Source organism: Labrus mixtus, chromosome 12 (assembly GCF_963584025.1).
Source record: "Labrus mixtus chromosome 12, fLabMix1.1, whole genome shotgun sequence".
NCBI classification, from domain to species: Eukaryota; Metazoa; Chordata; class Actinopteri; order Labriformes; family Labridae; genus Labrus; species Labrus mixtus.
In genome coordinates, this window is record NC_083623.1 from 6,446,664 (window position 1) to 6,466,305 (window position 19,642).

At 41.7% G+C, this 19,642-nt stretch overlaps 1 protein-coding gene across 1 annotated transcript; it reads right to left on the reverse strand.

Annotated features, from left to right (window-relative positions):
• Positions 1 to 809: 809 nt before the first annotated feature.
• Positions 810 to 18,869, reverse strand: tfap2d (transcription factor AP-2 delta (activating enhancer binding protein 2 delta)). The gene is made up of 8 exons (XM_061051661.1): positions 18,569 to 18,869; positions 17,368 to 17,883; positions 13,621 to 13,681; positions 7,153 to 7,318; positions 5,485 to 5,603; positions 5,205 to 5,346; positions 3,502 to 3,615; positions 810 to 2,541 (listed from the first exon to the last, which is right to left on the reverse strand). The coding sequence occupies exons 1-8, from the start codon at positions 18,605 to 18,607 to the stop codon at positions 2,325 to 2,327; spliced, it is 1,374 nt and encodes a 457-aa protein (XP_060907644.1). The 5' UTR covers positions 18,608 to 18,869; the 3' UTR covers positions 810 to 2,324.
• Between the last annotated feature and the right edge of the window lie 773 nt (positions 18,870 to 19,642).

Genomic DNA, 19,642 nt, shown 5'->3' on the forward strand with positions numbered 1-19,642 from the left:
TCTTTCATAATAAGATGTTACAGACAGTAAAGAGACCTTCTTTTTTCTTTCAATAGTGCATCGCTCTAGGTTAGTGTACACTTAATTTATCAATGGTTCAGCTCTGTCCCTGAATCATGAAACATTGAGAGCATGTGGGAATATTTGGGAGGAAACACCATCTGTCAAACACCAGACCGAACGAAACCAGCAAGACTCTACATACTGGGATTCTTCTCCCGTGTCTCTTTACCGTTATTATTTTTCCACCTGAGGCTTTTCCTGCATCGATTCAGGGTGACAAACCAGCACAGGCAGGCTTGACTCTGAATGCATCCTGTCTGATTTCTGTATTTTAGTGTTGTGCGCTGAACGTGACCTCCTTTTAAATGACGGGAATATTAAAGAGCAAACAGAAGCTACAGAGCCCCGGATAGAGACGCCAGCAGGCAGCTGCTGCGCTCTGTTTTATCATCAGACATTTTTTTTTTTTTTTTTTTTTCCTGAAATATAAATAAGCAGAAGAGCTGACAGAAGTCGCTCAAACTGAAAGAAGACACGCACAAAGGAGGCTTTTGAACTTTTCTGTAGGTAACGGCTCGTGTCACCACATTAGAGAGGAACTGTGACTTTGTTTAATTTTAACTCTGTGAACTCGTATGGATAATTCACACATGCTGCCTTTGTTCTGTTCCGCCTTTCTTTTAATGTCTGTTCGCTCTTTTGCCTCCTTCTGAGCGTCTTTATATGTAGGTGTGTGTGTGTGTGTGTGTGTGTGTGTGTGTGTGTGTGTGTGTGTGTGCAATACATCTCCACACCAGAGTCAATAGTAGAACACGTAGCAACTGTCTTTATTGAACACCAGCATTTTAGAAGGTAGGGATTTAACATATATATAGTTGAAAGCCTACAAGAAAAGTAATTTAAATATTTATATATATCTTTACAAATGTTCATGGGCGACTCGGAGAGCTCGTGTCGGCTAAACTTGCGATCCAGGGGGAGTGTACAAAGATAGACATGCACAGGGAAGAGGAACGACGGCGACCGCAGAGTCACCTTTTACAAAATGGCTGAGTTGGACCCTTCTCTCTCTGTCTCTCTCTTTATCATTCACACATTCACACACACACACACACACACACCACAGTGTAGCCTATAACCTCAGGCAGTGGTGTCACATCCTGAAACAGTCTCTTGAAAAAACACACTGGTTGCTTTGCTCTGGCGCTGATTGTACGACAAAAAGAAATCAAAATAAAGTCTGCTCGGTGGAGTTCAGGTGATCTCACAGGTGATCTCACAGGTACAGGGGAGGGAGGGGGGAGGGGTCAAATGTACTTTATGTGTTTTTGAGCTGCATTGATTAATCCGTTTATTACATGAGTGATTCAGAGAGCACATTTTTAGATAATCATTTCATAGTTTGGTGATTTTTCAAACAAATATTTCAATCATTTGCTAATGAAAAAACAAGTTTGTTGATTTTTCCATTTTTCTAAATAAAGTCTTTTGATTCTTTTGGTTTGACAAAAGAAACAATTTGAAGACTTCTCTTTGAGCTCTGGGAAGATGTTAGACTTTCACGTTCCGACATGCTTGATTAAGGGCTGCAATCAGGACATCACCCCCAAATTGAATGTATTAAAAGTGGTTGGAAAAGTGAATTAATTTTGGTGAAGTTCACTGAGAATGGGTAAAAAAACAAAACAAAGAGATTTTACAAAAATAGAAAAAATGAACCTCCAGAGGACCAACCAAAAGAGTTTCAATTGTTTGTATCTTGCAGAAAAGCAACACCTGACATAGCTGGGTTGAGATCAAATTACCAAAAGAACCCCTCTAGTGTGTGTGTGTGTGTGTGTGTGTGTGTGTGTGTGTGTGTGTGTGTGTGTGTGCGTGTGTGTGTTTGTGTGTGCACCTGTATAACGTGTGTTGGCAGTGTACCCCCCAGTACTGGAAAACTGTGATGTCAGCATGTCTACTGTTTCCAGAATAAAGAAATAAACGTATAAACAGTCCTGGATGAGTCAGCCGACTCCATGGTGAGGCTCCTCCACTGTCATTACAAACACACACTCACACACACACACACACACACACACACATATGCAGACACACTTATGAACACACGCCCTGCCAAACAGGGTTATCACTCGTTCATCTGGATGTCTTGTTTGGGACACTTCGGGTTGGAGTTACTTGTCAAAAATAAGATAAATAAATTAAAAATAAATAGGAATTGTCCCAAAGAAGAAAACGTATGAGGCACACACACACACGTGAGCACACACACACACTCCTAAATGTAGCGCTCCAAGGCACGGGGACCAGGTGTGGGGGGGCTACTCAGTCTTTTCCGTTTTCCCGTCTTTGCTCTGCGACTCGGCTGTTTTCCGGAGCTGCGTCTTTTCCGAGCTGTTGTTGATCTGTTGGTCGTTCGGCCCGCTCGTCTTCCCGCTCGAGTTCTTGTCCAGGTAGTTGAGCATCTCGCTCAGGACCGTCTGGAAGGTGCTGAGAGCCGCGCAGACCGCCGGCGTGCCGAAGCCGTGAGTGATCAGACTGTGAGGGAAGGGAGAAAATCAGGAAAGTGAGACACGTTTGTTTGAGTCAGGTGCAAAAAGAAGAAAGAAATCAGGTGTACAGTGAAGGTTCATTCCTTTGTCTTCCCTCGGATTATTCTCCTGCAGAGAAACTTTTCTCTCTCTGCCTTCAGGAGCTTCTAATCCTCCTTAAAGAGTTCCTTCAGTCAGGCTATCCCCTTTCAGAGCCGAGTTTAATGTCCTCTGATTTTCTAAACGCTGCTTCTGCAGTCTTTGATAAGGGAACACTGTGCTGTTAAAGTCAGTTCGAGGCCCTAATCTTATCAGGTTAAACATGCAAAATTCATTTGGTAGATAATGTACAGAAAGTTATCAGCTACTTGACGATAGTTATTCTGTGTTTAATCCATTGCTCAAGCAAAACAGCCGACCAGCTCCCTGTTATGTGTACACTGTTGTGATTATTTCAGGACATTTGAAGACTCATTCTCAGACATTTTGGAAGTTAAAATTAATATTTTTCTCTAATATTTGAGATTTTGCAGACTTTAAATTGAATTCAGAAAAAAAAAAAAGATGAATTTCACACTTTATTCTCCATCCCACAGTGTAGCTAGAGGAGTCCTCAAAGTCTGATGTAAAAAAAAAAAAAAGGTTAAAGTGCTAATGCAAATAAATATGAATGTGTTTGAATAGTGGGGCTCAGGTCATGTTTCTTTTTTGGATCATCTGATAAAACTGTACATTCTGCAAAGTGTGACGTCATAGAAGTGACATTTCTCCTCGTCCTCCTCCTCCTCTGTCATTTGTGCCAAGAAACAAACTGCACAGCTGCATCTTTTTCAAAAATGGCAACGCGTTTGGAGCCGAAATGAAGCGCAGCAGTTTTTATTTCTTAAACTGACTTCATTTAAGGAACTTTTTTTCCCCACTCCAACATATCATCATCCAATGTGCGTAGAGAGCAGGTGAGCCTTACCTGAAGTGTGTGAGGTGTCTCTGGATGTCCAGGTCCAGGATGGGGGTGGGTCTTGAGGAGCCCAGAGGAGAGCGGTCTTGGCTCAGTAAGTCCTGGAACTCCTTACAGATTTGCCTGATGGACAGAAGGAGGGAGGGAAGGAGGGTTTACCATCTGTCTGCTACACAAGCGGCACAATTTGAGCCTTTTTTTTTTCCCCCTCCCTTCTTTTTTTTTCCCCGCACTCATCCTGCTCATTTTGCATCAACACAAAAATGAATTCCTCCCAGGAAGCACTTGAAATAATTAGCACATGCACGAGTAAGAAAAGTTCAATGTCAATCCAAAAACAAGTGGAACAACGCTCAAAACCTGCAAACATTCTGCAAAATATAGAGTCAAAGTTGGTTTTCTGCAGTGGTTCAGGTCACCTTCTAGAATTTTTGTCCATGTCCAAACTTATTGTTGTAAAAAAAAACATTTATCAGAAAAGAAAATCAACTTATTTGGAAAGAAGCAGGAGGTAGGGCTTGTCAGAAATAGCAGTAAAAGGATCTCATAGTATTAAAGTATGCCTGATAGCCCCAAAATGTGCGAGCGAAATATCTTAAAAATCAAATCGAATAGAATCTTTTTGCACAAAGTGTGTGGTGGGAGATTGTTCCGACTCATAATACTCTTCCCAAAGTTTCTGCTTTTATGTTTTAACATAATATTCTTCTTGTTAACCAAACTTCCCCTCAGCATCTCTTCCATTTTTCCTCCATTTTTCCTCCATTTTCGGCCTCTCTCACAGATACTCAATACCCGCTTGCTGTGAAGCTTTCTTGTTGTTGAACGCGTTGCTCCGAGCTCTGTTTATCAAAGCATTGCTTCTAAAATGATCAATTTTTATCTCGGCTGTGTTGCAGCTGTGAAATTGATCGAGTTATTCACCTACACCTATAGACCCGCAGCCAAACAACAACTTCAGGTCTGAAACCTTTTTCACATGATGAGTCCATGATAGCAGAGAAATAGAGACGTTTAAATAAGGGATAAAAAGTCTATCCTGCAGAGAAGTTACAAAAACAATTCAATCACTCTTTGGAAGTGGTTTCTTTAGCCCCTTTCACACATGCACTCCGCTCCTGTAAATTCATTTCCCAAACTTTTCCGGGTGGGCAGCAAAGGGGACACATTTTTAAAGGACTTTATCTGACCAGCTTCCCGGTAAAATTTCTGCAAGAAGTCAGGATGAGCGGCTCCTTGAACGCAGCAGGTAATAGTCAGGAAAAAAGTGACTCGTAACCGACTGAATAAAACATCAAAACCACGTTATGCTGCTTCTTACTCTGTTATATTTACTCACTATGTTGTTTCTCCACTCTCTTGTTGAACCTGTGAATACGTCCAGTAACCCATAGCATTGATATAAAGGTAAAACTGTCATCATAGCATCAGGCTCTGTTTTGTCGGCCATCTTGGATACGTTGAATACATTACACGGTGACTTCCTGAACGTCCTTTTAACGCAATGCCCTACATTCTGAGACCCACGGCACGGAAAAATCTCCCGCTGTGAGGGACGCGTGCGGTTACTCAAGCGAATCTCGGGGGCAGACTGTCCTGATGTTTCTAGAAATTCTCAGGAGTGCATGTGTGAAAGGGGCTTGTGCTGCTTTATTAATGTGTGTTTGTGTGTTTGTGTGTTTGTGTGTATCTGCATGAGTTTGTATCCTTACTTTGTGGCCAGAACCATCTTCTTGCGTGCGCTGGTTTCTTTCGGCTCGCTGTGCTGCCTCGCCAAATGTTCCCCCACCGCCTTGCTGGGAAACTCTGTCTCGCAGGTGTAGCCGAAGTCCCGCGCCAGGTGGAGCGCCTCACCTGAGCACAAAGCAACAAAAAAAAAAAAAAAAAAAAAAAAAGAAACGCTAATTAAGCAATGCTCTCAAATGATTAAATATGAAAAGTTTAATAGACAATAAGGTAGAACCGAACGATTCAGGACACACAGTTCCTTACCTTCCACCAGGGAGGTGAGCAGAGTGACGTTGGCAGCTTTCCTCCGTCCTGCCGGCAGGTTGAGGCCCAGACGGTCTAACTTCTCCCGAAGACACCGGCCTCCGTTCTTAGACTTTGCTCTGCGGGGAAAAATGAAAAAAAAAACAAAAAAACTTTTTTCACATGACATATTCAACAGCATCCACTCAATGTCGTCATGTCCCTTCTTTTGTCTCACAAAACTGAAAGCAGAAGACAAAAGTAATCATCCTGCCTCTTCAAGGAACGGGTTTTAATCACGTCTTGCATGTGAGGCTTGAGGAAATATAGATTTTCTTTGATGTGTCAAAGGCATAAAATTAAAACATAAAATCAAAGGGTGTAAAATTAAAACATGTCGCCTGATTGTACGCTAAGTGTGCTTCCTTTATACGTCGATGATATGATTACATGCCCCCCCCCCCCTGAGTTTCCCCTGTCATAGTTTGAGTTCCCAAAGAGAGAAGTTCTATTTTGGAGGAACGATGGTAGGAACAACAGTCGCTGTCAATTTTTCATCTTTTATGTAAAAAAAATTTTTGAAAACGTTGGCGCTTCATTCCTGTCCGATAAAAAACGAATAATCCTTCTGGGATATTTTTGTTAATAGAATCACGGAGAAACGAGTCAAAACACAGCTCGTCTTCACTCTTGTAAAAGCACATTCTTGACATAATTTACTCCAAATGAATCAACTCATCTGTTTTTTTTCCCCCCCCTTTGTTAATGCTTCCTCTTGTAGACCCGGCCATATTCTCTCTGCCCTCCCCCCCCCCCCTCTCTCTCTCTCTCTCTGTCTCTCTCCTCTTCCTCTTCCTCCCCCTTCTCTTTCTCTCTACCTCATCAATAATACAGCGCTGGCAACTCTTGCTTTCCTCTGCTTCCTCTGATCCTGGCATGCTTTGGCCTGGTCTCGCCTCCCTCTGGCTCCCTGGGCATGGCGGCGCGTGCAGCCCCGGCCCCTTGCTCGCCTACAATAGTCTTTGTGGACGCTGCACTGTACATCCTGTGTTTCATCTGAGGGGCTACACAGAGTCAGGCGGCGCTCTCCAGTGTTCACCAAACAGAATCAGGCTTTTAATAAATACAGTTTTGCTTTAAAATCTTTCCTATATGACACTAGATCCCTTTACGTCCTTATTCTTGGATTGAAAGACGCTCAAGTTGATAAAATCACAGAAACAGCCTCGCAACAGAGTCGCATTTGTCACGACTTTTTCTTTAAGTTGTTGATTCATGAGGCTTTGTTAGTTCACATCATGCACGACCAGGTGTTCCCTTTGGTCTTCATCCTTTCACAGTTACACTCCTACACTTCTATCCTTCTATATTACTTCTCCTGCAGCAGGATGGACTCCATGTTTCTGAAGTTTTGTGTCTCCTTATTCTCCTGGGATCTTATTGAGAGAACATGAACATTTTTGTAAGGTCCTCTGCTTTTCAAAAAGATGAAATGTCTCCGCAAAAATGCAGTAAGATAAGGTTTGAATTTAAATATTTGTGTATGTCAGGAGCACTGAAAGACTACTTCGTTTTAATTCAAGTCAGTACATCAGTGTACTTTTATTGACTGTTGTGAGGAATTCGCCTGAGTGCAGTCAAATTCCTACAGTGTGTGTGTGTTTGTGTGTGTGTGTGTTTGTAACTGACCTGCGAAGTATGCCGCCCAGTAAGGAGGCGTTGAGGCACTCTGGTGGGGACAGTCTTCTTTTCACCTCGGCGATGGTCACTTTGTACTTGGAGGTGGAGCTGAGCAGCGACAGGCGGCCCGGTACGGAGCAGAACAGATCTGTAGGGTTCACCACACATGTCCCGCCTGCACACAAACACAAACACAAACACAGCTGTTAGAACAGGACCAACAGCAGCACCGATAAACTGTTCTCAGCCGTTTTAAAGAGGTAACCAAACAGTGGAGATGGGAATTCTGACAACAACAACAACAAAAAAGTGGCTATCAAACTGTTAAAAAATGTAAATCCAATTAAAGAAAATGCTTGTCGATCAGACTTGATCCTGAACCTGATAGATATCTCTGTTGGCTCATCACAAATACTGTATTTGCGTAAAATATTTTTCTTAATACGCGCCGTGATAGAAGTTTATTTAAAGGAATATGCAATGCAGAAAACAATTTTTACTATATTTAAAAAAAAAATGATGACATGGAGTGCACATTAGCTCTAATGTTTACTATCAGCTGTTTATGAGCTTGTCAACATGTTCTGTACTTTTCCATACTACATGTTGTATTGAAAAGAAAAATCCCTCACACTACTCTTACTAAGCATCACCAATTCATTAGACAAAATCACAACGCTTCAGTCCTTCAGTGTGTGAACGGTCAACACCCTTGAGAAAAGTTTCAGAGGGACCGAAACATTGTGATTTTCTTCTAATAAATTGGTGAATGCATTACACGGTGACAAGAGCAGTGTGAGCGATGACAGTTTGATGTCCTGCGCACCGACTTCAGAAGATAGTTGGATGTGTGATCACCTCCTTAAAAACACTGATTCTATGTTGTAAAGTGATACAATCTTATCTTAATGATCGATATCATCAAAGTACAGACGCTTTGAAAAAGTACAAATCTTCGGTCATACTGGTGGTATGTTCCAATTCACAGGAAGAGTCAACTGGACTGTGAGTGATAAAACTATAATTTTACAAATACCATGGCAGCATTTCCATTGGTTTTTTTTGTTTTTTTTTTACAGTTGAGAGTTTAGAGGAATTTGCTTTCAATTTTTGTTTATACAAACAAGAAATTACCCAATATTGGAGACCTAGGACTTCTGTTTTTGTTGCCTTGGTATTAACACAGGTATCCATATCGTCTGATTTGAACTAGTATCATAACGTTGGTATCATTACAATCCTAACTCTTTCTGCAGCATGTGATGTCCACACTTGTATTGCTTGTTGAATATTGTATTTAGCAGAGTTTCTTGTTTAAGAAATCAACTTTCTGAGTACCCATGCAGACCCATAACCGTGCAAAAATGGCAAACGGGCATCAAATACACGGCCTCTTTCATCCCAGGTCATAAATGTGACTGTATCTGCCGCCTTATTTTGGATCTGTGAATTATATTCCTCCACTAAAATAGGTTTCAGTCTCCGAAATCCCATATCAGTCAGGCTCTGATGTTTACATTAACTACCCTTCTCTTGTCATGCACGACACACATTTCCACTCACACTTCCTCTAACACAAAATCAAAGATGCAGCCGGTTCGGATTGTTTTAATGCTCATTGACGACCATGTGTCCCCAGAATGTCCAATTATCTTTGGACTAAGAAAGAAAGCCATGTTCTACTTTTTGAAATAATTCATCTCTGTTTAAAGCTTCATGAAGTACCTACATGCCTCTGCGTAGAGTCTAATGTTAGGTCCAAACATCCTTTCACAACAACATTAAATGTATCGGAAATCTTACCCAACGTCTGGCATTTAAATAAAACTCATTATAATTAAACGTGTTTTAATATAAGATTTAGTGTTATTTTTTAAGAGGCCCTTTGTACATTTTTTATTTTGTCAATATGAATTAGCATTATGTCAATAAAACAGTTTATTTACTAATTATTTAGTTATAATGATTTAACAGAAAACAAAAACAAAACAGAAACCAAGAAACAACAAGCAGACTCTCTTCTGGATGGTCAGTCTCACTGTGTGTGTGTGTGTGTGTGTGTGTGTGTGTGTGTGTGTGTGTGTGTGTGTGTGTGTGTGCGTGTACGTGTACGTGTGTGTGTGTGTGTGTGTGTGTGTGTACGTAAACATTCACACAACAGGGCAGCACACTAAACTTCATCAGTAAACTAACATCTACCTAACTCCTTCACAAACATCCTGATGTAAAATGTACAGCCATTGAAGCAGAAATAATCTGAAGAGTTATAGTTAACATGTTCATTATAAAGGTTTTGTAAAGACTCCTAAACACACTGATAAGCTAAATGTTGCATTAAGTTTCTAATTTTAAGATGAATCCTACAAGTAATAGAAGATTTTGTATTTCTAAGAGAAAATCTGCTTTTCCTTTTGACTTCATGTACGGCTTATAGGTTACTGAATGTTTCAAATAAAATCCTTTAACCGTTTGGAAAAGCCTCAACTCACAGAAAATACGTGAAGAACTTAAACTATAAAATGTTGTACGACTGTATCCTCTCAAGGGTATTCAGTAGTTTTATAAGCATGGGATTGTTCATGTTACAGTTTGAGACATTCAAACATGGAGACTTTTTCCCTCTCAGGATGCAGATAATGCCATTATTTTTGCGTCATTGTTTTTAGTGAGTAGCTGTGTATAAACTTTGAATGAGCCTGAGGTCTCCCTGGCTGTAATTTGTAATAATCCCACATATATCACATCATGATAAACAATATAAACCACCTAACCGTGATCAGATCAGACATTGAGTTTCATTTCCAGCTACAATAAAAATGTAATCTGTGAGCAGTAGAATCTTCATTGTAAATGGAAATATGTCCTTCCTTAAAGCTTTTCATTCTCCAAATGAACCATAACACTCGATACTTTAACATTTAGTACTCTCTTAGATTAATCCCCGTCCTTTGAAAACAATGCACTATCGGCTATATTACAGTAGATTAATCAGATAACACAATGTTATTTCAATCCCTTCATGATGTCAGCGAGTACGAGAATTTTCTTAAAGGACCCAAATAGGATTATTTCTTCAAAGATTGTCCAAAAAAAATGGAAATAAGAAAATATTCCAGACGCATTTTTCACTGTGAAACTACGCCTTGCTTGTTCACAGCTTTTTGCAGCGATGAGCTGTAAATATAGCCTACCAGTTATATTTGCATACAGTTTAAATCAAAGCTCGAGTATGAGCAGAGAAGTCAGTAATATTAAATGCAGACTTGTTCCATGAGATCAAATATCTTCAATCACCACTTGTAATATCAATGCATTTCAGTATTCTTACATTTCCCTGGTTAAATATTTGATCAGGTTTTGTACTATGTACATATAATGTGATATCTATTTCAGCTCAATATTTGTCTTGTCTGTAGGAAAAGTCAGCTTTAATCCCAGGAGGGGGGAAAGCAAACCTCCTTTTAATCACCTTCCACCATCCTCCATGTTGATTTCACTGAGGCTCCTGCATGTGTGAATAAGTGATCGCTGTTGTGATAGTGAAGGCTCTTTCACATTATTAATTGCATCTGAATCAGTGTTGTTGAGTCCTCCTGGAATAAATCTGCTGTTCTGAGTAGATCTATTATTATTAAACTTTCACTTGAACTAACGTCCCAAGCAGCTGAAACGCAAGGTTTCTGTCTGATGTACTGTAGGCTATATTCTATTATTCATCTCCCTCATTATCAAATCCAACAGCAGGGCGTGTCGCTTTGTTATTGGGCCCTGCTTGGTTTGATGGAATGAAGGGAGGACGCCATTTAGGCCGTATAAAAAAACAACGCTGCAGGCAAAGATTGGCCAGTCTTTTTTTGGGGGCAATGTGGACAATTTGGCCACCAGCAGAGCTCTAAAAAAAAAAATATGACCTATATTTTATCTCTTGAAATCAATTATTCATAATCAGCAGAGATGTGCTGGGTTCGTTTTTTTTCTGGCCCGCAGGAAGACCTGTAGCTTCAAAAACATGTCCCCCCCCCCCACGTTCAGCACCATGGACAGCGGCGTCCACCTTTCATTTCAGCACCTGGACAGAGCCTCACTGTGACATCATAATGGAGTGCCAACAAAAAGCCTGTTGTAGTCCAGCGGGCAGCGCTTTTATACAAGGCTGTATGGGACTTGTATTTCACCCAGGCAGTCAAAAAGTAGACGCTAGGGGATCGAATATTATTGGTTAAGCTTGGACTTGTGTGTGTGTGTGTGTGTGTGTGTGCGTGTGTGTGCGTGTGTGTGTGTGTGTGTGTGTGCGTGTGTGTGTGTGTGTGTGTGTGTGTGTGTGAAGTCCGGCTCGTCTGTGTGTCTCTCTCTGTGACACAAACCGGGCAGACCTGTCTGTCAGCCTCACGCGCTCTGACAGGGGCGCGCGTCTCTGAAAAGCCGCGAGTTCACATCATATTAATTCCCCTAAAAATGTTTTGATTCAAAGTAGTTTGTATTTTATGTTGCCAAGGGCAATCGAAAAGAGCTATTGCCGGTAGTGCAGTGAGTGGAGCGCGCCGGCGGGCCCAGAGGCGATAACGGTATTTAAGCAACGGAGAGTAGCCTGGGGCTGCGGCGCGAGCGGCGGGCGGGATCACACGCGGAATCAAGCGCCTTTTACGAGTTTGCCACGAAAATTAAAGAAAAAGAAACACGGGCCAAATGTCATCCTCCTCATATTTTAACAACAATGTTTATAGCGCCTTTTTAAAAAAAAACAAAAAACCCGCCAATGTCTCGACAGAAAAAAAGAGAGGAGGCGTGCACGTGCTGTAGTGGCGGAGGGGCGCGCGCCTGACAGATCAGCTGCTGTGCGAGAGCTGAAGTGGAAAAAGGGAGAGCAGGGTGATTAAAAACACAGACGACTCCTCCTAAGTAGGATCCGCGTTTCTTGAGTGATTTTCTTTTGAAAAAGGTTATGTGAATATTCATGCCGCCAAAGCCGCAGTCAGAAAGAACAACATTAATATGATCTCGGCTGAATCCGGGGCCCCCGCTCGGCATTAGCATATCAAAGCGTCCGCCCGAGGCGAGAGAAGCTATCGATACGGGGAGCGGGAGGTAAAGCAAAGATTATTGGTTGTGATGGTTGCAGCGGCTGAGCTCAGGGCCAAATACGGCGCACCATTAACCGAAAGTGATAGCGGAGGGATTCCCGCGTCAATCCGAGAGAAAAGCCCCAACACCTAGGCTGAGCTGATGAAAAATTAAACCCGAGACACAGCCTTCCTCTCTGTATGGAAAACTACACATGCACAGGCTGAAAAAAAAACCCAACAAAAAAACGGTGCAGGCTTTTTGTGGAGCCAGAATCAGAGCAGAAAACGCGTTTAAACCCAAGACTCGGACCAGCCTGAAGAGAACCGAGTCCAAAGTCAGCATCCTGTCCCTAAAGCGTCAACCTGAGACGCTAAATCTATTCCTTTGCATCTGATTTAACATACAGGTTAGCCTACATACAGGGAACAAGAATTACTGCACTGAAAACATAATTATTCACAGCCCACAAATAAATACATTGCATAAAAAAATAATGAATTTGCCCGGAAGCAACCACGTGCGAGTTAATATTGAAGTGGCTAGCCTACACATAAAAAATACAGGTTATCCTTGATTGCCCCTTTAGTTTCAAATCATTTTCTAATAGCCTATATATTAACGTTATCTTTCTAGCTTGACAATGGAACTGAATTGGAGTGAATTGACCATTTTACAATAGGCTACATGATTATACACCTGCCTGTAGGATACATATTTTTCTGGTGATTAACATGTTAAATCAAACACCTACTTGGACTTTAATGTTGGTGTGACATCTTGAATTAATGTAATCTGGGGTTTCATACCAGCTAAAGCAGATAAATTAGCACGGATAACTCCTATGGGGTCTCCTTGTTTGATTTTGATGGATAAACTCATCCACAGCGATAGAAGACGATTATGCTGAATTTAAGATTCTAGAAAAATACAAATAAATATTACAGTAAAAAATACGAGGTCTATGAATGAACAAAAGCAAGCCGTCACAATTCAGCCTGCAGGTTTGACTACAAAGAGGAAGTGTCTAATGTAACACCTGCACAAGCCCCTTACTATCAAATCAGTGCCATATTAATTCATGACTTTGTTGACATTGTACTTTTCTGGAGGGGAGAAAAAAAAATCAATATTTAGAGTCGCTGGTAAAAAAAAAAAAAAAAAAAAAGGCTAGGTGTTGAGTGACAGTGAATAGGAAGCGCCTGTACACTGCAGTGTGAGCGTTTAAATAGGCGAGAAAATGGGGCCGTTCCTGCTGTAACGTGTTGACAGCAGACAAGAGAGGGGAGTGTTCCGCCTGTTTGTCTGTCTGCTCGCTGTCTTGTCGTGTCGTGTCGAGCCGTGAGAGCTTCACGGCCCTCCGGTAGACTAGACTACAGCAGAGAATAAACAGGGGCCCTTTTTTTTTTTTCTTACCTCTCCGGATGACGCCCCCTTGGCCGTTCAGCACGAGCCCACACTGCGCCTCCACGGAGCCCTGCGGAGACAGAGCTCTCATTAAGCACCGAGCAAAGGAGGTGAAATCACTTCTCCACATGTTTCCACACCGCTGCAGCTCACTTTTTTTTTTTTTTACATCAGCTGTCAGACTCTGAGAAACACGTGAAATGAATTGTGTTTGTTTGTTTTTTTCTCCTTGAGAGTGGCGGTGCGTGGACATGCAGTGCAAGTTTTTTTTTTAATTCATCAACATTTACACACAAAAAGAAGAGGATTACTCTTTGACAACGTTTTTCATGCAGTAATAAAACCGACACGATAGAATGAATGCAACATGAAGTAAATGAAACTATGACGTGCCTCCTTTTTGATACTACATAAATCAGGGTTTCTGTTATTTTACTTGAATGGCAGCAAATTTGACAAGTTGTCATGAGTGTGAGTGATGTTCCCTGCTGGATTGTTTGATTTTCTAGAACATTTTAGACACTTTTTAAGGTGATTGAATTCAGAATTTAACAAGAAAACGTCATGTGAAAATAACATATGATATAATTTTGAGTAATTATCTCCTCTGGATCAGGGATTTCTATGATTTGACTTGAAATGTAGAAAATTCGCCTCATTTGAATTAGTTTCCCCTCTCAGGTTGTATAAATATAAAACACTGAAGATGCCTTAAGAGAATGCATCCAGTATTTTACAATAAAATATTATAGAAATCTATACAGATGGGTGATACCTTATACAACTCAACTTGAAATGAAGCTAATCTGACAGTCTGTCATACGTTCAATGCAGTATGAATGATTCCCCCCCTCTCAGATGTTTTAATTTTGATCATTTTAAGAATCCCCCGGGTTAATTAAATCAGTATTTTCAATAAAAACGTACATTTTTTAGTATTTATTTCTGATGGATCATTCATTAAGGTTTTGCTTGAAATGCCTGCTTCGACTCTTTGTCATGTTTTTATTTCGTCCTGATTTAATTGGCTCTCTCAGGACATTTTATTTAAATAATGGAACCTATAGGATAAGTCAATGGTTCAACAGTTTTTTACATAGTGGGGGTTTTCTCAAACAATAGGCTTCAACATCTGGACCCTCAAGTGTATCTTGTTGACCCCTTTAAAGGTGTCGACCTCAGGTTGAGAACCACTACCTATGGGAGCTTTAGATTTCCGTTCAGCACCTTCAGGTTAAGAAATATGAGCTCTCAACTTGTGGGTTTTTTTTAAAAATAAATTGTCCATGTTTCACCCCGTTTGAACCAGTTCTGGGGCGCTGGAAGCTTTTTTTGTTAGAAAGTGTACGTCACTGAGCAGCTTTGAGGAAAATTGAGGGCAGAGAGAAATAAAGGATGCAGCTCACGGATCACCCAGAAACGAGCTTAATTTGAAAGGCTTCAGGCTATAAGCGAGGACAGCAGCACTCATCCTGACTGAGAAATGAGAAACGAGTGTCCAGAGTTTGTTTCAGCCACCAACCTGTTGGGGATCAATCTGAAGCACGCACACACACACACACACACACACACACACACACACACACACACACACACACACACACACACACACACACACACACACACACACACACACACACACACACACACAACAACAACAACAAGCAGCCTGTAGCACACACACACATATATATAGGGGCTACAGGGCCTACATGTATAGAAACCTGTTAACGCCGCCATTTTGGTCCAGATCAGACTCGCGAGCTATCAACAATGTCATCAAGAAAAGAGAACACGCGCTTTTTTATTCAGAAAACACTTAATCCCTCGTGCGAGCCTCGAGGCCTGGCCCACGCAGAAAGCCCCCCTGATTAAAATAAACCTGAAAAAAAAGAAGCTTGTTGTAGCTCTTTCTTAACCAGCTCCTGCTCTGATTCTTTTCTTCTTACTCCGAAGCTAAAGTGATTATAAAATCAATATACAAAACGCAGAGGTCTTGCATGAATTAGCTTAGTGACGGGAGAAAGGTGTGGCAGCTGCTTTTGTTCACCATGAAAATCTCTTTCACGCGCTCAAAGATGCGACCGGGCTGCACGAGACCATAGGCGCATCTGTTCCCGTTCATACATCCGCCTCGTGCGAGTTCAGGTTCACGAGCCCTTTTCTTTCTTTTCCTCAATAAAGGGTCAGACCTGTGGCCTTTCATGTGCCAAGCTTTAGATAAATATAGCATTAGCCGAGCGTATATCATAAAAAAAAAAAATCAAATAAAATGTGCTACAATAAACAGAACACCAACTTTGTCTTTAAAGTTGATTTAAAAAATATATATAAAAACATTTATGACGTTTGACATATATTTTGTTGACATTATTTTGTGATTTATATTTTTATATTCCACTCAGGGGTTGCGTAAAAATAGCCAAATCCATGCTGACAAACTATAGCAATTAAATAAGAAATAATATAATTTATTTTTGCCTATATGAAAAAAATGCTAAATAAATGTATCGATCCCTTAAAATAATCTGTAATGTAATTGTCTAAAAAAAACATTTTTTTGTTATTCATTTCATATACCTTTTCTCTTAGACATCACTGTCACACTCCTATAGGTTGTAGTAAATACATTAATTCAATTAAAATAATAATTAGATTTTACAACTATTACAATATTATTAATCGTATAAAATAGAAGGCTTAAAAATTAGTTTTTGCATGATATTTCAAAGGATGTTTTTGCAGCGTGATGACGTTTAAAACGACATCAAAAGCGTCACTTTATCGAGCCGAGTTGGTAAACACTTAACGTGACTGAAACGATGTGTCGCTGTCTTAAAGTGTGTTTAACTAGAGCCGTGCTTTAACCAGCTCAGATGTCGCTGCATAAGTAACAAAGTTGATTGACGTTAAGTCGGTAATTGGATAAACTACGGTGCTTTATGGCGCTCGGGCTGCTCATTGTGCCCTGAACCCCGATCCGTTAATCCGCCCTTTACCGGAGAATAGAGCAACCAGCGGCTTTTCTTTGCTTCAACAGACAGCCGGACACACACACTTTTGAGCACACACACACACACACACACACACACACACACACACACACACACACACACACACACACACACACACACACACATTCACACTCAAGAACCGTGCGAATGCGTTTTCATCTCGACCATTTCTTTACATCGAAAAGAATTATGTAAAATATGGGTCACGTGTGTTTGTGGGAAAATAAAGGGCGGCTTTCACAATAGGATTTGTATAGACTGCCAGTCAATTAACCTTTAGAAACAGGCCTGCCTTTCAGAAGCTGCGCGCCGGCTGGACTTGACATTTACTTAGCCTGCTGTACAGTCACGTTTGGTTTGGCTCGAAAAATTATCTAAAGATGAAATCCAATAATATTATTTCCTCCCGAGTAAGACCGAGGAGTCGGGGCCGGAGTGAAATGTAAGACAGCTTAGTCAATGCCAAATACAACAGACAGATGAAGCAGACATCTGGCACTGTCTTTCTGTTCAATATTTTTTGGAATTGCTGTGTTGCTGGTACAATGGAGGGGAGAAAGGGGGAGGGATGGGGGGGGTCAGTAGTAGGCCAGTGGGGCAGGGATGCTGGGTCTGAAGTGGCAGCTATGATGGTTCTGTTAAGGTGTCCTTTTAATAAACCACTACATTAAGGTGTTTGGGGGGGAGGGGGGGTGAGGTATGGCAGGAAAAGGGGGTAAGTGGCGGCCTCCGGTAGGCCTACCTGTAGGTCGTCTGATGGTGGAGGGAGACCCAGACCGGCTCCGGGCAGCAGCCTCTGGTCCGGGTGGTGCATGCCGACACCGTAGGCCTGGGAGCCGTGTGACGTCATCAGCGACAGGTCATGGCGCCGGTAAGCGTCGAGGCAGCCGAGCTCGCGCCGCTGCTGCTCGTCCAGGCACGAGGACTTGAGGGCCGAGCGCGCGTTGTGCAGGTTGATGAAGTCGGCGGGCTCCCCGTGGTGGATCTGCTGGTAGTACTGGCCCGAGTGCAGCGAGTTCAGGCCGTAGGCCTCCGGGGCCACGGCCGGGTGGGAGTGCTGGAACTCGTAGTGGAAGGACTGGTGGTGGAGGGGCGTGTACTGGTGGTTGGCCGAGAAGTAGGGCGAGGCGAACTCCGTCCCCGCCGGCGCCGGGTAGGTGAGCGGGGAGGAGGAGGAGTAGGCGACCGAGGAGTTGGCCACGGACTCCAGGCACCCGAGCTGCATGAGCCGGTAGCTGTTTGATCCGTCGTGACGTATCTACAAGATAATAAAGAGACGGGGGAAAATATATGAGCTGTGTCATTTAGCATCAGCCGGAGTCTTCCTCTCTCTCTGCCTCCCAAACACACTCCAAAAAACACAACTCACACACTCAAAGCCTTTTTTTCTTCTTCTTCTTCTTCTTCTTCCTACTTTAAACCACCTGAAGGAGATGTCACTTCCACACGCCCGGGAGGGGAACGAGCGCACGGCAACAGGAGCCATCGGTATTTTTTCCCTCCCTTTGGCGTGCCTGTCACTCCGCTCGCAGCGGTTTTTAAAAAGGCGTGCTGTTATATATTATTATTATTACCGAAGCTGCCGGCGAATTTACTGTCCCAGCTCTCGCTCTCATTGTTGGATGGGAGGTAAGCAGAGTGAGACACAGCGGAGTGTTCCGCCCTGAAATGTTCTAATCACACTGTTACCGGCTCACACATTAAAAGCCCCGTTTCACCGGCAGCTGTACTAACACGCACAGCTCTTATCTCCCCTCATGCATTTTATTTTCCTATCCATCTAATCGCTGCAAAATAGCTACTCCAGTTGGAGATTTCGTTAGAGGAGATGGTGCCTTCAAATGCCTCCGTAACTCTGCCTAAACCAAAACACAAAGTCTTCTTCTACGCTCCGGTTGCGATTTGTACGAATTAAAGGATGTTAAGAAAATACATTTACGTACCTCTGCGTCGTGGACAAGTCCGGGGAAGGTCGCTGACATTGTGCTTTCTCCAAAGTAACCAGTGTTTTTTTCTCTCCCTCCGCTCTATGGCCCAGGTCGAATAATAATAATAGTAGTAGTAATAAAAATGCGTTAAAATCCTCAAAAAGCGAGAGAAAATGGAAAAGTCCCCCCTCGCGCGCTCTCGGTAACGGCAGAAAGCAGGCGGAACGCGAGCGTCTCCCCTCTGCACGGACGGGGCTGGCGCACGGATTTTGTACTTGCAGGGTATTTCTCGGCTGATGTCGTAGGTCCCTTGGTAATATAGAAGTTTTGAAAATTAAGCATCAGCACTGAGGAATGGGAGGACAATAGACGGAGCGGAGCATCCCAGGAGACAAGGAATAAATATTGTATCTTCGCCTTAATAAGGAACCAAGTGCTTCTTTCAACAATTTCAACCCTTTTTGTGGACATTTTCCTTTTTTGACCCGTTTGTATTTTCACGAGGTCTTCTACCTGCTTTCGTCGTGTTATCATTTTCTTTTTTACACTCACTCCGGCGTTTTTTTACTAAAAAAAATGTATGGATTTTCAACGGAAATGTAAGTTTACTTTGAAATATTATGAAGCTCATTTCGACAATTATGAACGGAATAAAACTGCAGCCTATTTTCGTTTATTTCTGGAATGATCTTGTACTTCATTTAGAAAGCTTCGAGACTAGATTTCATTTAGAAACGGGGAGTTTTCGCTGCTTTCTGCATGCCTTACGTCTAATAATAGATTTTCATTATTTCAGTTTTTAGTCATGTTTATTAATACTGTGGTGTATTCTGATTTCAAAATAAAACAATAATAAAAACCTTCATTGGTATAGATTAATTCGATGTTTCCACAACAGAATCGATCAGATTTGATTCTTCAGACAATTAAATAATTGAAATAGCTTTATTGGAAATTAAATATTGAATAGAGGACTAGGCTACTTATTTCTTATTTTACTTATTGTTTCATTTGCAAACGGTCTAAATTAAATCGAAAATGCTGTTCAATATTTTTATGATTTTGTGACTTTTTCTTACGCATGGAAAC

Coding starts and splice junctions, on each gene's coding strand:
- tfap2d (XM_061051661.1), bottom strand. CDS start 18,607: ATGTCAGCGACCTTCCCCGGACTTGTCCACGACGCAGAG. Junction 5,604..7,152: donor CTGGGCGGCATACTTCGCAG/GTCAGTTACAAA, acceptor TTTTCCCCGCAG/AGCAAAGTCTAAGAACGGAG. Junction 5,347..5,484: donor GCTCACCTCCCTGGTGGAAG/GTAAGGAACTGT, acceptor CTTTGTGCTCAG/GTGAGGCGCTCCACCTGGCG.